The sequence below is a fragment of the Vespa mandarinia genome, chromosome 8 (genome assembly GCF_050613455.1).
Source record: "Vespa mandarinia isolate Hongniang chromosome 8, ASM5061345v1, whole genome shotgun sequence".
Taxonomy (NCBI): domain Eukaryota; kingdom Metazoa; phylum Arthropoda; class Insecta; order Hymenoptera; family Vespidae; genus Vespa; species Vespa mandarinia.
In genome coordinates this window covers 993599-1015155 of record NC_140817.1, presented here as the reverse complement: position 1 = coordinate 1015155, position 21557 = coordinate 993599, and the positions used below count along the sequence as shown (strand labels likewise).

The 21557-nt window shown below is 33.0% G+C and overlaps 2 protein-coding genes across 9 annotated transcripts in view; one reads left to right on the top strand and one right to left on the bottom strand.

Annotated features, from left to right (window-relative positions):
* Positions 1–15: 15 nt before the first annotated feature.
* PI31 (Proteasome inhibitor 31 kDa) lies at positions 16–2063 on the top strand. The gene is made up of 5 exons (XM_035877149.2): positions 16–625; positions 866–1015; positions 1097–1362; positions 1451–1609; positions 1686–2063. The coding sequence occupies exons 1-5, from the start codon at positions 476–478 to the stop codon at positions 1813–1815; spliced, it is 855 nt and encodes a 284-aa protein (XP_035733042.1). The 5' UTR covers positions 16–475; the 3' UTR covers positions 1816–2063.
* A 1672-nt stretch (positions 2064–3735) lies between these two features.
* LOC118446491 (PRL-1 phosphatase-like) overlaps positions 3736–21557 on the bottom strand; it is a 41828-nt gene continuing 24006 nt past the window's right edge. The window contains exons 1-7 of one of the 8 annotated variants that reach the window (XM_035877201.2): positions 19534–19985; positions 19255–19398; positions 7140–7532; positions 6393–6983; positions 6117–6248; positions 5816–5982; positions 3736–5719 (exon numbers count right to left, since the gene is read on the bottom strand). In XM_035877201.2, the coding sequence (XP_035733094.1) occupies positions 5608–5719; positions 5816–5982; positions 6117–6248; positions 6393–6509 (528 nt within the window). In that variant the 5' untranslated portion in view covers positions 6510–6983; positions 7140–7532; positions 19255–19398; positions 19534–19985 and the 3' untranslated portion in view covers positions 3736–5607. Of the gene's footprint in view, positions 5720–5802; positions 5983–6116; positions 6249–6392; positions 6984–7139; positions 7533–17670; positions 17813–19254; positions 19512–19533; positions 19986–21557 lie in introns of those variants that run through there. The other 7 variants (XM_035877179.2, XM_035877219.2, XM_035877210.2 and 4 more) reach the window with 7 other exon arrangements.

Below are 21557 nucleotides of genomic sequence, written 5' to 3'. Positions count from 1 at the left end.
TTAACATTGGCGCAAGCGCAGTAATTCGGTCCTGTATTTTGGTGCTCCGTTGATCATAGAATTCCATTATTGAATTATTTGAACAGTAGGTTAATTTTTTTTTATTTCAAAGAATTTTTTACTATCGTGAAAAGTGACATATAAAAGTATAGCTGCAGTAAGCTACGCGTTGAAGAAATAGAAATTTCCATAGAAAAACTCATATTTTACCATTTTTTCTTCTTCTAAATTTCATGTTATCTCAGATGGAATAATCTTTTTCCTTTGTTTAACGTTAAAATAGTAAATTTAATAAAATATTAAAGAAATTAAAAAGATATTCTTAATTCTCTCGTATCTGTAGTTTAGAAATTATTATTGACTCTTCAAATTGCGCATAAGTTCAAGATACGTATAACAACCATTACATGACTAACGGAGTCAACGAATCGTCATTTAAAACTGTAAAAGTGAACTGTCATTATATTCATTCAGAATGTCTGGTAATCCAAAATCTGTGTTTGGTTTCGAATTGTTACAAAAATTAGTTGACAATGATATTTGTAAAAAGGAAGATGTTATTATTTTGTTCGTACACTGGTATATCATAAAGTGTGGCTTTAAATGTTTAGGTTATGGAGATGTCGTAAGTAATTGAAACATTATATATTTACATAATTAAAACATACAATTAATAAACATGTATATATCGAAACATTACTTTATATATATATATATAAAGATTATACGTTATTTTAGACGTTATTTTTCATTATTGCACAATATTGCGGTATCTAATCTAACCTCTAATATGCATTATTTATCCCTATGTAATATCTACGATATTACACCATCCAGAATAATATTTATTTATTAAATATTTCAGAAATTATTTGATACATCTGAAAGAGGTTCAGAATTGCTTCCAGAGAACTGGAACAAAGGGCCTAATTATACATTACGTTATTTGATAGATGGCAAATTATTTCTTTTGTATGGAATAAAATCTGATGAGGATATACTTATTAATTTATTGGTAATATAAGAACGTTACGGTGTTAAGACGTGTACGTATTTGTTTTCCATAGACATTATTCTAATAAGATACTTTTTACAGAGGATAGATAATAACAATATAGGAAATATACAATTTCCTATAGAACAAACCGTTAATAAGCTTCATGGTCCTTTAGAAGAATTAATACCATCGTATCTAACAGTTATGCATAGAATTCGTAAAGAACTATTGGAACCTGTATTTCCTATTGATAGCGTAGATATGTCTACTCAAACATCAACTTCTGAACGTAAACCTAGAGATATTTGTACCGATCCATTAAGGGTTGATCCACCTCAAAGACCTTCGAGCGTTTCACAACCTTGGTAATGTTTTCATATCGATTGATTTGATCTGTCTATATATTATTCTTTAAATGTTTTAACATATAATATTTTATATTATATGTTGAAGGAATCCTGAAGCAGATCCAAGAAGAGTAGGTTCAGCAGATTTAGATCCTCTTGGAAGAGGTAGAGGTGGTGGGATGATATATGATCCATTTTCTCGTGTACCATGGGGTATGGATCCAAGAGGAATCGGTGGTTTAGGAGTACCTGGAAGATTACCACAGTATGCTTAAGAGATATACTTTGAACTATGCATTGTTTTTCTTTCTAATTACTTGATCATAAAAATATTTTTTTAGCGGAGCGGTGCCACCTGGAGCAAGGTTTGATATTTTTGGACCACCCGATTTGAATCCAATACCGCGGAGACCACAAAATCCTGACAACGACGAATTACCGCCTCCAGGATACGACGATATGTTTATGTAAAAAGAGAAAACCAAGTATAAAATTAATATTAATCGGAAATTTTTTTAAATGTTATCCCGTTCCCTTTCTTTTTCTTTTTTTCATTTTTAAATCATATCTTGTAATATTATTTTAGAACGTTGATTGTAAACTATGCTCCAATATCTTGTAATAATTTCTATGATCTTACGTCTTAGCTTGTAGAAATATTTTATTTAACATCTTGTCAGATTCTGAAAATAATCATAAAATATTCTTTCCTCACAAAACGTCTTCTGTTCTTTTTTTATTTCATTACTGATGTTTACAATATAACAAAACGATTTCTTAATTAGTTTAATCAATGTCAATAATATAGTGACGAGTAAATTACATTAACAAATTAAATATATAATAATATTAATTCTTGTTTAAATTGCGCTAACTCGTTAAATTTATTATTTCTTGTTTAAATCGATTTGAAGGGAGTGACTATTATTTCATTACGTCTGTTCAAAATAGAGGATTTCTTTGTTACCTAAGTTATTCCTGTTCTGGGTATTCACATTGGATGAAATTTATTTAAAAACGAAGCATATTGACCATTACACAAACATGATTTACGGTCACCATCATGAAATGGTAACTATAAAAAGATTTACAGATAATTACATTACTATGTCTTTACATGAGTAAAAGACAAATGTTTAGAAGCGATTCGATTCATTTCTTCGAGTGCCATGATTCTTAATATTCTGTGAGTACTCGTTAACTAGGATCGTCCCCATTTATTTCTTTTCATTCTATCCGCCAGCAACTTTTGCCGGCGTCAAAAATTATCGGCAGATAAATTAAGAAAAAAAAAAAAAAAAAAAAAAAAAAAAAAAGTAAAAATTAAGATCAATAATGTTTTCTAACTTCTTGGTGCCTATAGATGAGATAAACTTTCTTTATATTAAACTTAATTTAGATATATTTATAAACTCTTTTAAAATTCCATTTATTCCCTCTTTCTCAATATATATATATATATATATACATACATACATATATATATATATTTCTTCTTTACACAATGTTAATGCAATATTTATGAAAAATGAGATCGCAATATAAGTCCACTCGAATTTCCCTTTCTAGTTTTACTCTCTCCCGTGCAAAAAAGTGTATCACAGATAAAAAATCTATAATGAATCCTTTTCGTTACTTCTTTGACGAAGTAATACCGCTTGAAGAAGTGAATCGACGTATAAAACTAAAACCAAAATAATACAAATTTGAGAGAGATGGTAACTTTTTCAAAAAGAAAAGAAAAAAAAAAGAAAAAAAAAAGAAAGAGAGAAAGAAAGAAAGAAAGAAAAACAATATCAGGTATACCTAATTATTTAAAAAATATTAGTATTATTCTATTTCGCTTGCAAAGAGCACGCTTAAAATAATGTCAATACTATGTAAATTACGGTAATTTAACAAAGGTCAATCGAATAAAGTGGAATCAATATGAATCAAGTTTGGATTTAAAGGTTGAATATTTGTTACTTTACGAATATCCCTCGTTCCATCCTCTGGTAAAAAATATTGCAGTTTTTCAATCTTACAAAACAGGAGGTGTACCAGATTAACATTTCATTTAAAGTCCGTGATCATGGTAAATGCACAGCATAATATTGTGTACATACATACATACTTACATACATACATACATACCTGCATGCATACTTGGATGCAAAAAACAATTACAAAATTTTTATTTATTTTTAAAGATTAACAGGCAACTTTAGCAGTCATTTATGAACGAGAACTTATAAAAACGGCCAATGACAAAAGTGCCAATGGTCGTTATTAACTTATTGGTAGTTTAAGCATGGAACGAGCAATAAGGCGAATATAGGACGAGTTATTTTTAAAAAAGATGTACATTCGCGACTGATCGACGGACTAATGAAATGATCTAATTATTACATTCATTATTATTTTAGGAGTGAAATTTTTCTAATCTTTTGAACACAGTTTAGTGTGGCGTGTAGTGACATCGACAATTCTATCAAGTTTTCTTTAAGAATTAGAAAAATGTTTATACTTAACGCATATATGATTTCTAAAATTTGTCGAACGTAGACTGTTGTAAAAGTTTTGATAAAATTGTCGTTGCGCTACGATAAGTGATATACAGCTTTGGATGAAATACTTCGCATTGGTTTCACAATATTTGCCGTTCAAGTTAACGCAGATTCCAAGTCCAATAAGATTTAAGAACACCCACCAATTAGGCATTCCATTGGAAATGCAACGCAATGTCTCTTGTTATTAATTACCGTAATTATATAATCTAGTGTTCACGAACGGTCGAGATATCCTCTCTCTTACATTATATATTGTACAAATTAGGCATTTTCTCCACAATGGTGATGGGTACATTAAAGTACGTACATGGGAACATTGCGTCTTTACAGCTTCGCAAAATATATTGCAAGAATCGCGCTTTATTAGCTTCAAACATTTTATATTTTACAGCTATAAACATCTTTCTTTCTTTCTTTCTTTCTTTCTTTCTTTCTTCTTTTTACCTTTTTTTTATTTTTTTATTTTTTTATTTTTTTTTTTTTTTTAAATATCGAGATAAATTTAAGTACTCGTTATAAGAATAAAGTGTGATCGCTTTTTAGAATTTACTGCAGCAAGTTAGCTCGCTTTTCATGATCTTTTCTCGTGTAAGTCAAATAAGATAGAAACAATACCGTTAGCGCAAGTACCACACCTTGTCGATATATGCCTTATGCGTTTTTCTTTAATAATACATGATTATTTCATTATTAATATCGTAGAAGAGAAGACTCTCTTTTTATTAAACAAATCAATTTTATGATTCATCATCTCGTGTTTGCAAAGTGCGATACTTTATTTTTCCTTAAACAAAAAAAAAAAAAAAAAAAGAAAAGAAAAAGAAAAAAAAGAGAAAAAAAAAAAAAGAAAAAAATCTTGTGAATATTTTCTTTCCCCATTGAAGCAAGTTGAGTCAAATGATTTTTTTTTTGTTTTGTTTTGTTTGTTTAATATTAAACAGATATATACACGGTGCTATGCTTTATTTATCTCGAAAAAATCTTATGCGCCATTCGTATTGCACTAAATTCCTCTGGAAGCTGCATTTCACAGCTTTGCATAATCTCAACGCGAAAGGAACCATGTTCATCAGAGATCGATCGGTTAAACGATAAGCATACAATATTATCGCATGCTAAAATATTTCATCGATCGTCTAACGTGATGTTGTACTACTATGTAAGTCTGTGGATTGGCCTCCAGAACTCTCTAACAAAATAGATCGATAGATATTCCGAAGATATAGAAAGTAAAAGAAAATATCTCTGATATATTTCATATAATATACAATTTAATGCGATTTGAAATTTGACAAGCGGTGCAAATGTATTTCAGCATTCGGTAATACTCGTTCTTTAGTGTTAGAGGTACAGTTCTTACAATATAAACGCTTATTTTGTCCTATGGAATTCAATATGGGTTAAGTATCAAAAATAAATATACAACTTTCGTAAATGAAAAGTGCCACGATTTAAAGCACCTGAATTACACTCTCGATTGCTTATTTTAGACACGTGGGATGGTACAAACATCGCCATTGGCAATGATTCATTGTTTGGTTGCATTTCCACTGGTAGGCCATTTGACAGAGTCGTGTACAATGTCACTTGTTATCAGGCGCGGAAACCCATACAATTAGGTATACCAATTATGTGAATTAGTAAGTTCATTTTAAAAGATTATTTCTTTTCTTCTTTTTTTTTTTTATTTTACTTTATTTTATTTATTTATTTATTGGATGCAGCAAGAATTTTTCTGTCCATTTTTGAGCTTCAATCGAGACTTGGGACGATACTTTTCAAGGTAGGCCAGTTGCTTTGCGTTTATAGCGCCTCGCCTTTTTCTAAAAAGAGAAACAAAAAAATATTCCAACGATAGGTTAGACGATTCATTCGAATTTTATAAGATATTTAATTTGATAATAACTTGGAGATCGTACTCTCTAATCAGAGCAACAGCGTCCTCGTATTTGAGACCCAATTCGATGAGAGCAAGAGCAACTAATACGGGCGCTCTACCGAGCCCTGCGACACAGTGTACCGCTACGCAAGCATCAGGTGTTTCACGGAATCGATTTTTTAGTAGCTCGAACCATTCATCGACTACCTGCAATTATAATTTTTTTTTTGTTTTTGTTTTTTTTTTTTTTTTTTTTTTTTTTGTTAATAACGATCAAATATTCATAAATATAAATAAATAAGCAAATAAATATATATTTATTATCATATCGATTTAATGACCTCATTTGGTGGAAACGTCCCATCGTCAAATACCAAATCTATGACATTGATCCCTTCTGTCTTAAGTTCTTCAACTTTGTACGTTGGTTCACAGACTCTCACTACTTCTTTCACATTGTGCTTTTTCAGTTCCTATAGAGAAAAAGAAAAAAAAAAGAGAAAAAAAAAGAGAAAAAAAAAAAAAAAATAAAAAAAGAAAAAAAGAAAGTCGTTTTTATTATTCTTCTCATTATATCGTTCATTTTAATTAATTAACACATATAAATTGACTCTCACTTGAATAAAAGTATGAATGGTCTGATCATTGGGCCGATCAGTAATGAGGAACTTCATGTTTTTGTATTCAATCTCGGCGGGCGCCGGCCTGATATCCTTTACCCTCATGTTGCTCATTTCCTCTTACAGCTACAAGTGTTTTATATCTTTTTCCTTCTCTCTTTTTGTGAAATAACTTTTAAAAGGATTTCCTTATTATTTTTTTTTTTTTTTTTTTTTTTTTTTTTTCTATGTTTTCTCGCCCGGGTGACTTTATACGACGCTCAAATTTACGATTCTTCTTTTTTTTGTTTGTTTGTTTCTCTTTTTGTCGAATCTTTTGCAAATGTGCCACACTATGCGAAGCTGGGCTGAATTTGACAACTTAGCCCATAGATGTCAGTCTTATAAAGTTGTTTTTTCATTTAACTAATCGAATACTTTGTTAATTTTTTACAGAGGACAGAACAGTGGGTTTACATGTAGACCTTGGGAAGGGTAGCTGAGCGCGAATTTCGCCGAAGGGGGGGTGAGGACTACGTTACATTAGGCGGTGTTGATATGCGATTTATTCCCACCTGGGATCTCTTCGACTACTATTCGGAAGATAATCTGAAAAAAAGAAAACAGAGGGAAAAAGAAAAAAAAAATATTAATAGACGATCATACGATAATTACAAAATCAAATATATACCGTGTTTAATAATACAATCTGATTGAGAGATTAAAATTCCGATAACTACATCGATATTTTATATATTATTTTACCTATTTGGCAATAAGTGCTCCTGGATCAGGCGCGATCGGTGACTATGGCGTTTGCATTTATTAATGTAAATTAACAATTGTTTCTATTAAATTCTTCTACGTCTTGCGTGATGACTAGCTGATTTTCTTTTCTCTAACAACACTCTCCCCGATGATGATCCAAATATTTCTGATGCTTTGATCTTCCCACGATGTCTCTCTCTCTCTCTCTCTCTCTCTCTCTCTCTCTCTCTCTCTCTCTCACTCTCTTTCCTTCGCTCCACGCTTCAACGATACCTGATGGTAGGTGTTATCACGATGCTTGGACGTATCTCTCTATTTGTGTTGAGCCTGGCAGTACTCTGCGCTATCCAGCTGAAACTCCATGTATGTGAGGATGCACTCACTAGGAAACTGTAACAGAAACAAAAAAAAAAAAATATTTACATTCAGTGGACGACGAATCAAATAGGAAATAATTTTCTATCGAAGATTTATTCCAACGTGAACTCTTAGATATAAAGAGAAAGAAAGAAATTATATTTTCTCTTTTCGTATATGAGATTCGATTTTTGCGAACGACTCGAGAGAAGAATCGTTCGATCCCTTAAAAAATAACACGGTTAAAAGCACCGAGGTTACCCTTTTAACTTTGGGTCCTCGTTACTTTACCAACGTCCAAGTTAAAGTTTTGGCGCTTGTGCCAAAGAAAATAGAGGATTTAGCCAGAGAGCATGTACACGGTCGAGAGATAGTGTCTCGTCCTGGCTTCCGTTGTTTAACCCTCTGGCTTCTTCTACGTCTTTGTGGTCCAATGATCGTCGATAGGAATGTCTAGGTCAATATTACTCGAAATCAAATTGGTAAGGGTACATAGGATCAATTAAATTGGTCAAATAAAACAACAAAGTTTAACGCTATTGATCGAAATAAATTATTCGCGAAACGATCATTAAAACGTTCGATTATTATCGAGTGGTATTCATTTATCATATCTGTCATTTAATGAGAACTATTGCAACAGTAAAATCGTGGAAGTAAGGGAAGCTGAGACGAAGAGAAGAATCTTTACTTCGGGGTTGACATTGATCGACCCGAAATATTCGTCTTGGAAGGAGCTACTTATAAATTTGACTTCGTCGTCGTCGACTAGACGAACAAATATTAGACATCGATCTTGTATCCGTCGAAGAAACGTTCGTTGCACGTTCTTTCGGTCATAAAGTCTTTGCGAAATCTCTATTTACGTAACGACTATGACTACGATTACGACTACGACTATGACACCGACTACGACAACGACGACGACGACGACGACGACGAGACGACGAGACGACGACAAACCTACATAGAAGCGAAACCGGACAACAAGATAGAGAGAAAAAAAAATACGCATCGATCCTAAGAACGAATAAGAAAAAGATGAACAGAAAGAGAGAGAGAGAGAGACAGAGAGAGAGAAAGATGGATAACCACAGAGAGAGAGAGAGAGATAGAAAAAAAAAACAGTGAGGAAGATCGAGGAGGAGTAAATTGTCGGTCAGTCGCTTCGAACGAATCGGAATAACCAAAATAATTGGCATGTGCTGGATGCCACCAATGGAAATAGCTTTTTCGTCGCAGGAATCTTTTCCCAAGGACAAACGAAAATTCATATCTCGTACGAAAACGTTTACTTTATGTTTTTCTGTGCGATAAACATTGACCGGTGATATCACAAATTTACGATGAAATTGTACATTATCGGAAATGTAGTAGTAGGCATTGTTAATTGAAGAGCAAATTCTTTTGTTTTGTTTTTCTTGTTTTCTTTTTTCTTTTTTTTTTTTTTTATTTCTTTTTTCTTTGTTATTTGCAACATCGAATATAATAGAAGAGATAATACTACGATCGTTTAAAAGATCATTTAAGAGAGAATTAGCCGAAACATTTTTGCGAATCATCTTCAATTTGCCGAGTTAAAAGGGATCGACCTTATCTCGTTGAACCAATGAAAGAAATTTCGTGATCGAAGTTCATCTCTCCACTTTTCGCTCTCTCTCTTTCTCTCTCTTTTCTCTTATATATTATTATTATTATTATTATTATTATTATTATTATTATTATTATTATTATTATATAATATCGTTTAAAATTCTTTAGCACACGTGCCCCAAATGAACGCTATCGAGTTCCGTCGAAATTTCATCGACGTGGAAAAAGAGAGAAAGAAAAAGAAAAAGAAAAAAATAGAGAGAAAGAAAGAAAATAAAAAGAAAAAAGAAAGATCACGGGGAAGGGCCACGGGTACGTACGTATGTTCCTTCAAGCGTGGCAGCGTAACGCTCTTTAAAAACGATCCAGAAGAGAAAAAAAGATTCACTGAGATCAACCTAGAAACCTACTTCAGGTTCAACCCGTTTAAACGTGAGCGAAAACGTATACGCAGCGTAAGTTGCCATCGCTTGTCCCCATTATCGACACACATCACACTCGTTGCGTTCGAGGAGCAAATCACTTCTCCTACTTTTTTTTTCTCCCTTTTTCTTTTTTGTTCCCCTCTCTTCTCGACTTCTCCCCTATCTTCTATTCTTCCTAGAATCGTGATTTTATTAAATTTCACAGACGCGACGCCGTCTCGCACAGGAACATCCATCCATCCATCTAAGCAACCATCCATCCATCCATCCATCCAACCCATCCATCCTTTTCTTGTCGCCATCGTCTATTTAAATCTCGAGTAAGATTTTGATTTCAACAAAATGTATTTTCCTAACTGTATATCACCTTTCCCTCGATTAAATCTAGTTCTAGAAACGTAAAGGTGGAGAGAGAGAGAGAGAGAGAGAGAGAGAGAAAAAAAAATCAAAATCGAGATATATACATACATACGTAAAATGTTAAAGATACATTTTTTTTCTCTATCGACCTTTTCTATCGAATTTTTTCTAGTTTTTTTTTCTCGTTTCGCCATCGACATTATATATATATATATATATATATATATATATATATATATATATAATATACCGACGTGATATATATCGATGTATGAGGTAATGCTCTAAGTATGCGCATCGATGTATTTTTGTTTGGGTATCCCTGTCCAAAGATAAACGCGTTGAAAGTACACACAGAAAAAGAGAGAGAGAAAAAGAGAAAGAGACAGACAAGAGAAACACTTACATACATGTATATATATATATATATATATAGGTACACCTAAACATACAAACACGTGCATATGATGAACACGTTAAATACTCCATCGAAGATATAAGAGAAGAGTACACGTGTAATAGACAGAATCAATTATCGATCGAAGGAGATGGATCTCTTCTCTTCTCTCTCTCTCTCTCTCTCTCTCTCTCTCTCTCTCTCTCTCTCTCTCTCTCTCTTTCTCTCTCTTGTTCTCTCTCGATTGCATGGCAAATAAAATGTGTGGGGTAATAAGACCTTTACACGTGTAAATCTTTCGATGTTCGATGCATCTTGAAAGATAGTAGAGGTAAAGTATGTTGCAACGATCGTTTCTACGAAGACTCTCCTTCGAATCTGTTTCACATTTCGTTCGAAACGCATTAACATCTTTCATAATCACGTTGCATTTTATCTTTTAAAAGAAAATTACTTTACTTTCTATTAATAGTAATGTATAATTATAACTAGAGAATAAATATTACGTTTAATAATGTTACTATACTTTGAAATATTTTGATAAAGTATAGATTATTTTCTTAACGATAATAATGTAAATTATTACAAAATAATATAACAATGTTACGATATGTGAATAATATTTCGATAAAGAATATGCATAAGATGAATAATTACTATTTCATACGATTAATTACAGATATCGTATAAATATTACGACGTTAAATGTAGAAGGTCGATAAAAACAGCTCGTCTAGAAGACTGCAAAAGGCGAAGAGAGACTCGACTCGTGGGTCGCCGCCAAGTTGATTGCCTTTCTTATAAAGAAACCCTTTAACGAGACAGAAAGACGAAAGAGAAAGATAGAGAGAGAGAGAGAGAGAAAAAGAGAGAGAATGTGTATGTGTAGTCCAAGACAATGAAGATTCATTAACGCCGCGTTTGGTCGACGTACGTCAGAGCATACCATAACCAATCACATTAAAAATGCATTGAACTTTTACAATGAATTAGAATCGTCAATTAAAAACGATAAATTTTGGGCTCGTACAATTGCATAGAAACAAACGCGAAACAATCGCGTTCTTATTCTCGTTCTTTCAATTACGACGACGATGGCTTGCCAACTGGGAAGAAAATTCTGAAGAAAATTTATTTCTCGCGTTAGTCGATGTATACGCATGCCGCCCACACTTTTATCATACCGTTTTAAAATTAATTCGCTTTTAAATTGCCATGCTAGAAATGCCACCTGTCGTCTCGTGGGACGAGCTACGTATTCTAAGTTCGATTTAGCTCAAAAAATAAAATGAGATTCGTCCTATTCTTTAATTATTTAAGGAGAATTGTAAAACGAAAGAAAAATCAAAGTCGACATATTCTTTCATTCATCTTTTTTTCTTCCTTTTTTTTTTTTTTTTTTTTTTTTTTTGATATCGTAGGATCATAAATTTCTACGAAAGAGAAATATTTCGATTCTCTCGTCGTTCCTTCGAATATCTAATTAATAAAAATAAAAATTATTGGAATTTTGTAACGAATCTAGGTCAAATAGTGAGACACGATTGTAATTTTCTCGCAGCTTTGTCTTTTATTCGTATCGAGAATGATAACGAAAGAATCGAGTCGATTTAAAATTGTTACGGTGGGCAACGATGCGTATCCGATACACCACCCACCCACACGTTGTTAAAATACCAATCGCCGATGCAAAAGGTGAAGAAAGTAAAGGCATAGAGGATAATAATAAACAATGAAACGAACGATATAGGATAACTGTATGAAGAGTAATTTCTTTTCGAACGAAGAAGAAAAACATTGAATGATATCTTATCGAAGAGGCAACGTGCAGAAATTCAAAGCAAATATGTATTCACTTTTTAAAATCGAATCGAAATGATCGTCTACATATATATATGTACATACATATATATATATATATATATATATATATATATATATATACACACACGCTAAATGATCGGAAGTATTTTGATCGATGTCGATCAATGACCTTGACTCTCACGACAATTTTATCAGACAATTCTCTGCAAATTTTTGTTGGTTTATTTTATTTTTATTTTTTTCCTTATGAAATCGCACGATGTCACGAAGGTTGGATAAAGTGTGTACGAATACACGTAGACGAAAGAGAAAGTAGAATGAATAGTAAACAAAAGATTTTATTTACGTGAAGTTAAATAGTATATAAAGTGGCATCCTTCTATTCGATGTAATTGATTTATTACGCGTCTTCTCCTAGTCAACTTTTAATGTTCTCTTCCTCTCTCCCTCTCTCTCTCTCTCTCTCTTTTGCAAACTATAAATCTCAAGACCGCCGAGAGAGACGTACGCCAAATGCAGTTGGTCTATGATCTTGCGACATTCCACGATGTTGTAATTAAGCTATACTATAACCAATGAAAAAAACGTAAAAATTTGTAGGCCATATCAAAGGGAATAATAGCCGGGATGAGAAAATTTCACGATTGAAAGTTTATTATTAACACGTGAGAATACGATTACGATTAACGATTCACGCCCATTCTCTCGAATAACAATACGATCGGTTATAAGAAAACCATCGGGGGTCGAAGGTCGATATCACGTCGTAAAAGATTTATCGAAGAGTATTACGCCGAGGGAGCGTTTAACTCTAAACAGTTATAAATCGGACGTTGGTAACAAAGTAGAAATGGCATGGAGAATCGAGTTAAAATGTTTAGAGCAATTTTACGAGTAAACCTTTTGCGACTGAACAATGTGAGAACACGAGATATTCCAATAGCATATGAAGAAAAAAAACCTCGTTTTCGTTGCATCGAAGCGTGAGAACGAGTGCACCGAGAAATTAAAATGAAAATGAAAGGAGGAGAAAAAAGAAGAAGAAAACAAAATAAGAGAAAAGTAATCGCGTGCGTGTGTCTCCCTGTTTTGATCGTCTAGTGAAAGAAATGTTAAAAGAAGGAAAAATAAAAAGAAAAGGAAAAAGAAAATTGCTTCGTGCAAAAGTTCTTCGTCGTACGAAGGAGCTCCACTATGTTAATTCATTTTTGTCATTTTATTCGTCGCACGATTCTTAACAAGATTTACAAAAGTCAAGTTAGATTTATTACCTTTGCATTCTTCAACAGAGCTACGACGACGAACGCGAATACTTTTATTGACTTTATTATTCGTCTTAACGTCGAGCACACGATAGAGTAAAAGCCAATAAATAGCTTTCGATGAAGTTAAATTATTAGCTTGATTTGTTGTTCTTCAAAAGAATGAAATAAGAAGAATAATAAAAGAATAAAACGGATAAGTAAAAATATTACTCGATCATGCGAAAAGTTTACATACACGGCACGTTGTCCATCCTTTTTATTTAATAATTCTCATGTACATTCAATATACATGTTTTCTTAGATAAAACACGGACAATTTTTCGTGGTAAACGTTAGTGGAAATTTTACCAAGTTATTAAGATTAATTGTTGTTCATTGTTATTTTCGTTCAATTTATACGTGCCAAAATAAATACTATTGATGATTATCGATTGCGAAAGTCGGACGAGAGTGATTTTTCTATTTTCTTTTTCTTTTTTTTTTTTTTTTTTTTTTTTTTTTAAGATCACGTTTTAACACAACACGTCCATATTTGTACGTTGTTGTCGTGCAAACAACGATCTCTATAGTTGCAAAGTATTATTTGACACGACACTTGGCATGATTTTCAAAGTTTAGCACATTCGTCAAAATATCCGCGTTCCGTAGAAACGTCCTTTCTCAATCCATCGTTCGAATACTTCCGCTACGAAATGAACTGTTCCGAACGGATGGAAATGAAAAAGATGCATCGATTTTATCACATCGAGGGGGTTAATACATTCTTCTTGTCTCTCTTTTTTCCCTTCCTCTCTCCCTCTTCTCTTTCTCTCTCTCTCTCTCTCTCTCTCATACTCTTTTTATCGCCCGCAAGTTTTCTATATAAAGCGCGTGAAACGGATTTGTCCTTGTACGGCGTCAGTGTCGTCGAATTAATCTCTGCAGTACCCGTGGTAACCGATAAGTTTACGACAACGATACGTCAACGCGTTATTACATTCGAAATCGAAAATGGCTTCTCTTTTTTTTTTTTTTTTTTTTTTTTTTTTTTTTTTTTTTTTTTTTTTTTAATAGATATAATTTACAATTAATATCATATTTTCATTATTATCAATACGATATACGTTAAAGTAAAAGGAAGCGTACATCATAATTTACATCGTATAAACACGTAACTCGAACTTCAACACGTAACTCAAGGACTAGTTACATACTCTCGTAGCTCGAGTTACGTGCAAACGTAACATGTTCGACAAAACTACAGAGAGAGAGAAAGAGAGAGAGAGAGAGAGAGAGAGAGAGAGAGAGAGAGAGAGAAAGAGAGAGAATTCAGAATTTAAATGATTTATGGAGAAATTTAAATGCTCGTTCATCATTAACGTTTCTATCCAATTACGATATAATAAAATATTTCATCGTCGATCAAAATCGAGAAAAATTAAATTCTATTATATTTTCAACGTCTATTTATTTATTTAAAATCATTTTCAATGATGCGATGTACTTGCAGGAGAATTGATTTCAAAACATTTATGGGCGCACAAATAAATAGAATAAAATTGTTCGGCAAATCAAAATAAAGATACAACGAAGAATTTTGTAACAAATGATAAAATTTAGAATTTAGATCGACGAGAATTTTAAAGGATCATTTAATATATCATGATCGGTCCTTCCGTTAAGAAGCTTCACGAGGGTATTGTTGTTCTTTTGAGCGTACTCCCGACAAGGTCGATCGTTTCTCGAGATACGTTCTTATAATGTCTCTCACTCCCCTTCTCCTCTTTCCTCTCCTCTCACTTTACTCGCTTTCATATAGCACTCGCAGGTGCATGCTCAAGGTGTTCGACTTGGGTGTCTAATGAACGAGACCTTGGTATCGCGAGTGGATTTCTCTTCTGATATAAGTCGACTCGAAGTAAGGATCAAATATGATGATTCGAGAAGAACTTTTTCTTTTCTTAAGTTTTTAAATTTATGAGAATTAATCTGGTTTGATTAGTATACAATTTTCGTTTAACATTGAATTATGATAATTATTAAAAAGTCATCAGTTAATTGACAAAAACGAATATTATGTTGATCAAATATGTATTTATTTATCTAACTACCTAACACACCTACCTATCTATTTATTTATCTATCCTTTTTTTATCGCGTGGATCATGATCCAAAAATATAAATAAAACTATTTCTTCCTCTTCTTCTTCTTCTTCTTCTTCTTCTTCTCTTCTTCTTCTTCTTCTCCTCTCGATATTCCTACTAGTCACGCGTTCAAGAGACTAGGTATTAAAAATAAAGAAAGCATCGCGGAGCAGGTGACTTTGTTTCTTACTACGTCGATAGAAAATCATGCGACTGATCGATTGTAGATAATTAATGAAAAGATGTAACAACTCATTTATATATTTGTTATATTTGACGAATCTGTGGTTTAATGGAATAGATGTTACAAACTTGCAACGCCGTTGAATCGTTGCAGACAAACTGGCTATGTTAAGATCATACCGCCGTTCGAATAAAGTTATCACGTGGAATTTAGTTCACTGCGGTGACGCGGGAAAGTTGACGGCCCATAAAAGAGGAGAACGAACGTGCAAGGCGCATGAAAAAGATGTACCGTCGAAAGTCGTGTACGTTCTTAGAGAAACACAATATTATGCGATTATTTTCATGAGCTACTTCTTTTTTCTTCTTTCTTTCTTTCTTCTTTCTTTCTTTCTTCTTTCTTTCTTTCTTTCCACCGTCCCATCCACCCACCCTCCTTTCTTTTCATTAAAATTCATTCTCGTATTACGCTTGAAAACGCATTCAACGATCGAAAGAATTCGACGATTATAAATTTTTCTGACTTTTTTGATTTTTCACGAATCTGTCGTCATCATTATTAGTCCTCATAATCAGTCCGTGCGCCCTAATGAAATCCTTCCAAGTTCTTCACATAACGCGATAATAGTCTGAATAATATTACATAAGCTTCTTAACGAGCAGCTAGCGTGTTCCTACTTTATTCACTGTTATTAGCCCGAGTATGCCAGTCGGATACTTAAAGCTTTTCCACGGTACTAAATTTGTTCCTTCTTATTTCATTGCGGAAAGCTTAAAAAAAAGAAAAAAAAAAGGAAAAGAAAAAGAAAAAGAAAAAGAAAAAGAAAAAGAAAAAGAAAAAGAAAAAGAAAAAGAAAAAGAAAAAAAATAAAGAAAAAGAAAAAATATACCTTTTGTAAATAGTAGACAAGTTATGTTATTCTAAATTTTTCTTTTTTTTTTTCCCTTCCTTAACACATGCAATCCGTATAATCTATTTCCTCGATGAGTATTAAGTATTTTTCAAGAGAAAAAAAAATTACTTTGAGAAAAGAAAAGAAGAAACTAAATAAATAAATAAATAAATAAATAAATAAATAAATAAATAAACAAATCATAAAAAGAGAATAAAATTTTAATGTAAATTAAAGCTAATTTTAATTTCGATAACGAATTATAATGTTCACATTGGAGAAATACTCGTTTGTCGTCAGAGTGTGTAATTCGATAGGAACGACCACACTGGTTAATCCGTTTGATGTTATGAAAACAGAATCGGATAAACATTTATGTATGTATGTTGATCGAGTAGATGTTACCAACAAACATCATCCTCCTATATATTTTACCATTGTGTTGATCGTATCATTTAATTCATTAAAAACATCGGTCCTTTGCATATTGAAAAAATTAAAAGAAATCAAAATATTAAAAAAAAAAAAAGTGAAAAAAATAAATAAATAAAAATAAAAAAAATAAAAAAAAAAAAAAAACCAGAAATAAACAGTAAAAGAAAAATATATTAAAATAACGTTTGCCGATAAATTACGGGAAAAACAATATAATAAACTAAGTTCTTAGCAATTATTTTTTTTAAAGAACACCGGAAAAATTCTATTTGCTATTCAAGGAACGTCAACTACGACGTTCTTTTATCGAAATGTCACTCACGCGAGTGCACCACGACGTATTACAACTAACTATTTCCGTATAAAGTACTCGTTAAATTACATAAGATTGGAAATCAAATGTAATGAAGAATCAAAATGTATGTAAGAGAATGTACTAAGTTTTTTCTTTCGACGAAACATTTTAACGTCGACGATTAAGACTATCTCGCATCTAGTTTCATATTGGAATTGGACAAAACGAGTTAAGGAGAGCAAAAAAAATTACGAGAGAGAGAGAGAGAGAGAGAGAGAGAGAGAGAGAGAGAGAGAGAAAAAGAAAAGAAAAAGATCGAAAAAAATGAAAATGCGTTGCACGTTCGAAAAGAGATAAAAAATCAGATCTTTACATACTCGTTCAAAAATATTTCAGCCACAGTTGTAAGAACAAAGAGTGAAGGATAAAGATGATATCCGCGTGCCAAAGCGTTCACCAATGTCAAAGAAGGAAGGTGCGCTCTCGATCTTCGTATGATCTTGCGCGATGGACTCGCGGTATGAAATACGGATATCGAGAGAGAGAGAGAGAGAGAGAGAGAGAGAGAGAGAGAGAGAGAGAGAGAGAGAGAGACAGAGAATCGAAACGCAAACGCGCCACGTGACTAGGTCTGGCGCCACGAATGGCAACGTATCGTTCTATCTCCATACTCTCTTTACTAGTATTCTTTTTTAATTTTTTTTTTTTAATTCCTCTTTAATTCTTAACTTTATTTCTTCTTTAAATAACCAAAAATAAAAACGATCCCGCTTATAAACTCGACATAATGTTTCACATGTATTTGTACGAAATTTTAAAGAGGAAAAATACTTCGAATAAGAAAAAAAAAAAAAAAAAAAAAAAACTTCCCGTCTCAAAAGTCGACAACTGTTAGAAAGTAATGGACACACTTTTCGTAAAAAAAAAAGAGGAAAAAAAAAAAATAATAAATTAAATTGAATTTAGCCGCGCGACGAGAATCGTTACCGACCAACTTCAGACTTCTGCCAGAGTGGCGCCCATACCCGAAAGAAGAAGGGTTCAAATGTCATGGCTTACGAGTATACGAGCTAACACAGAGGGATACTTCTTTATAAAACGAAATCATTGACCCGTACCTCCGCCTCCCAAAGTTTTTGCTCTATTTATAATTTTAAAGTATATTTAACGCAACAAGGTTAATTGATTAATTAAAACCTTCGACTTATAACTCAATGACGATGTTATAAACAAATTTTATTTTTTAATCGAGGACATTGGATCTATTATTACAATAATTGTCGAGAATTTTTTTTTCTTTTTTTTTCTTTTTTTTTTTTTTTTTTTTTTTTTTGTACAAAACGAAAACTCAAAATTTACAAAAGCGAAAGAAACAACGGTTAACCTCAAAGTGACATTTGTTCGAAATCGAGAAGAGTTAAGGTCTCTCACTTTCTCTCCCTCTCCCACTCTTTTTTTTTCTTTTTCTTACTTTCTACAATCATATACCCCATATTTTTTCTTCTAAACGAAGATTACGCAGGTTTAAGAAAGATACATACTTTGTCGATATCGTTCAATGATAATAACTGTATGGAAAGAAACTAAAACACATACATAATACACTCAAATCCTTATGCACTCACTCCAAACACATAGAAAATATCGGAAGTCCGGGTTTAACACGCACGTGTGCGCGCGAATAATACTCCTTATCTTTTCTTCAAAATTATAGCTTCCTTTTCCTGTCTCTCTCTCTCTCTCTCTCTCTCTCTCTCTCTCTCTCTCTCTTTTTCTTCTCTTAATTTTATCATCGCACTATTTTCAACGAAAAAAGGAAAACAGAAGAGACGAAAAAAAAAAGAAAAGAGAGAGAGAGAGAGAGAGAGAAAAGAAATGAATAATAAGAAAAAGAATAATTAAAAAAAAAAAAAAGAGAAAAGAAAATTAAAATAGCCAATTTCTGAAGAAGATTCACTTACAGCATCACTTCGTAGTCACATTCTAGGAGCGTTCGAGACGCTCTCATCCAAATATCTTCCAGGACTAGGCTGCCTATTTCACGTTTGGTCCTCGTTTCGTTGACGATAACGCGAGGTTTGTAGAACACAAAATTCACCGAAGAACTATGTAAACGATGATTTAATATATCGATGGCAATCGACGATGTTAGAACACGATCAAAGAAAAGCAAGGAAATGAAAAAAAAAAGATGTATATATATATATATATACAACTAAACGCACGGAAGGAAGACTCACGAGAGAATGAGAACGATCCGTACTGGACGAAAGATTATGAGGCACTGAGAACGGCTGCGGTCACCGGTGATTGGTCGATCGGGGAGTTTCGGTATGCGCGATTTTCTTTTTCGCTATGAGAGAGAAAGATATATATATATATTCGATTGTTTCGCTCGACTCTTTCACTCTTTTTCCGTAAAGAGAGAAGAAGATAACTTGTTTGCTCGTTCTTTCTCTTTCTCTCTTTCTCTCTCTCTCTCTCTCTCGCTCTCTCTTTCTTTCTCTCGTGACGGTCGCGTTGAATCTGGGCCAGCAGTGGCGCGCCGACGAAAATAGAACGGCGTCGAGACAGCTCCAACACCCTCTTTCTCTCTTTACACGGCACTATTATACTTCTGAACACTCTCTCACAGTCAACGTACACGTACGTACTAGCTAAGTCTCTCTGTTAAAAAGAAGCAGCGTACGTAGATCTCGCGCCGTACATCTTCCCCCACTGCTATCCGAGCACTGCCGCTCACTCTGTCGGGAGTCACACTCAACGACCGTGACGCGCGAGCCGCTCGGAGACTACGGCCACCAATCGGAATCCGAGTTGCTACGTTGTTCCTCGTGACGTCACGGCTGACCCTACCGACCGATACAAACAATGCTCGAGTACGAACAAGTGTATAATGTTTTAACTCCTTCTCCCTTCTCTCTATTATCTACCTACCTACCTACTTACCTACCTATCTACCACCTACCTTCCACCTTCCTTAACTTCATCCCATGTAAAATCTCCATATTTACTTATCCATCTATCTATATATCTTTTTCTTTCGATTTTATCATATGAGATGTTCTTATTATGCAGGGATTAATTTTATTCAAATTCGATATTGTTTTACGTGATCGTGTGAATTATGATATTTTTTAACACGTTAAAGTAAAACGATACTCGATGCGTCACATTTTGAATGAGTCAACGATTCCAATGAGATTCAAAGTGAACACGTATATATGTATATATGAATATACTGGATGTTCAAGAAATATGACACGGGAAAGGTATACTTTTTTTTTCTGACGTAGAGGAACGAAGGAAGAGTTAATAATTTCGCAATTCAAAGAAGAGCTGAAGAAAAAAGAACTGTATACACGGATACGTACACATCTTTTTTGATTAGATAATAAGCGAAAATTTTAATTACATATATCTACGATACTTTGGGGTTTTGTGCCAAGTGTTAGGTCAATTGCCGTTAATTAATGTTTCTTTTTTTTTTCTTTTTTTTTTTAGAGGTCGTTTACCCGGGATATAGACGAACCGAACGAAACCAGTATTCGTTTAATGCCAAGTTTGACCGAAAACGCGTCCAAAGGGGATAAAGTGTCAGGGTTAATAGATCAACCGCTGGCTCCTTCTTGATTCGGTCATTCTGCGGATTCGCGGGAACAATGTTATAACCGGGATAAATTTATAGCCGCGGAAATATATATATATATATATATATATATATATATACAAGCTTTCCTTCGTATAACGAGAGAATGAGAGAACGTATGTACTTGGATACATATACGTATCTGCATATACATATTCACGTAGAAATGTATAACCCGGCATAGTTTGAAGATTAGTCACGTTTTCGGTACGAATATACCAGGTATAATACACCTGTGGTCGGTCGGTGCATTTACAAAATATACATTTTCCACAAATGTCAACGCTATTATAACTTTCGAGAAGCATCCGCTTGTGCAGATTTTCAAAGAACGAAGAAATAATAGAGAAAACGTGTCCCTTCGTAATAATATCTCAACTAAGCGTTTTCATTCATAAACAATTTCCAAAATTCTTTCCCATGGATAATCCATTCTTACGTGGATATATAATATCCATGTACTACAAATATATTCTGTATTTATATGACACTATAAAAGTATAGGGATAATAAAAAACATTTTAAAAACTTTTAATTTTTTACCTGAACACTATTATATCGCGCGAATGAAAATAATTAAGCTTGTCGGAAAATAAACGTAAATATGTATCTACT

Bases quoted from the DNA above. Each gene is read 5' to 3' on its own strand.
- PI31 (XM_035877149.2), top strand. From the start codon at position 476: ATGTCTGGTAATCCAAAATCTGTGTTTGGTTTCGAATTGTTACAAAAA. The intron at 1,016-1,096 runs GTAATATAAGAA...TACTTTTTACAG, and splicing joins ATATACTTATTAATTTATTG to AGGATAGATAATAACAATAT. The intron at 1,363-1,450 runs GTAATGTTTTCA...TATATGTTGAAG, and splicing joins TCGAGCGTTTCACAACCTTG to GAATCCTGAAGCAGATCCAA.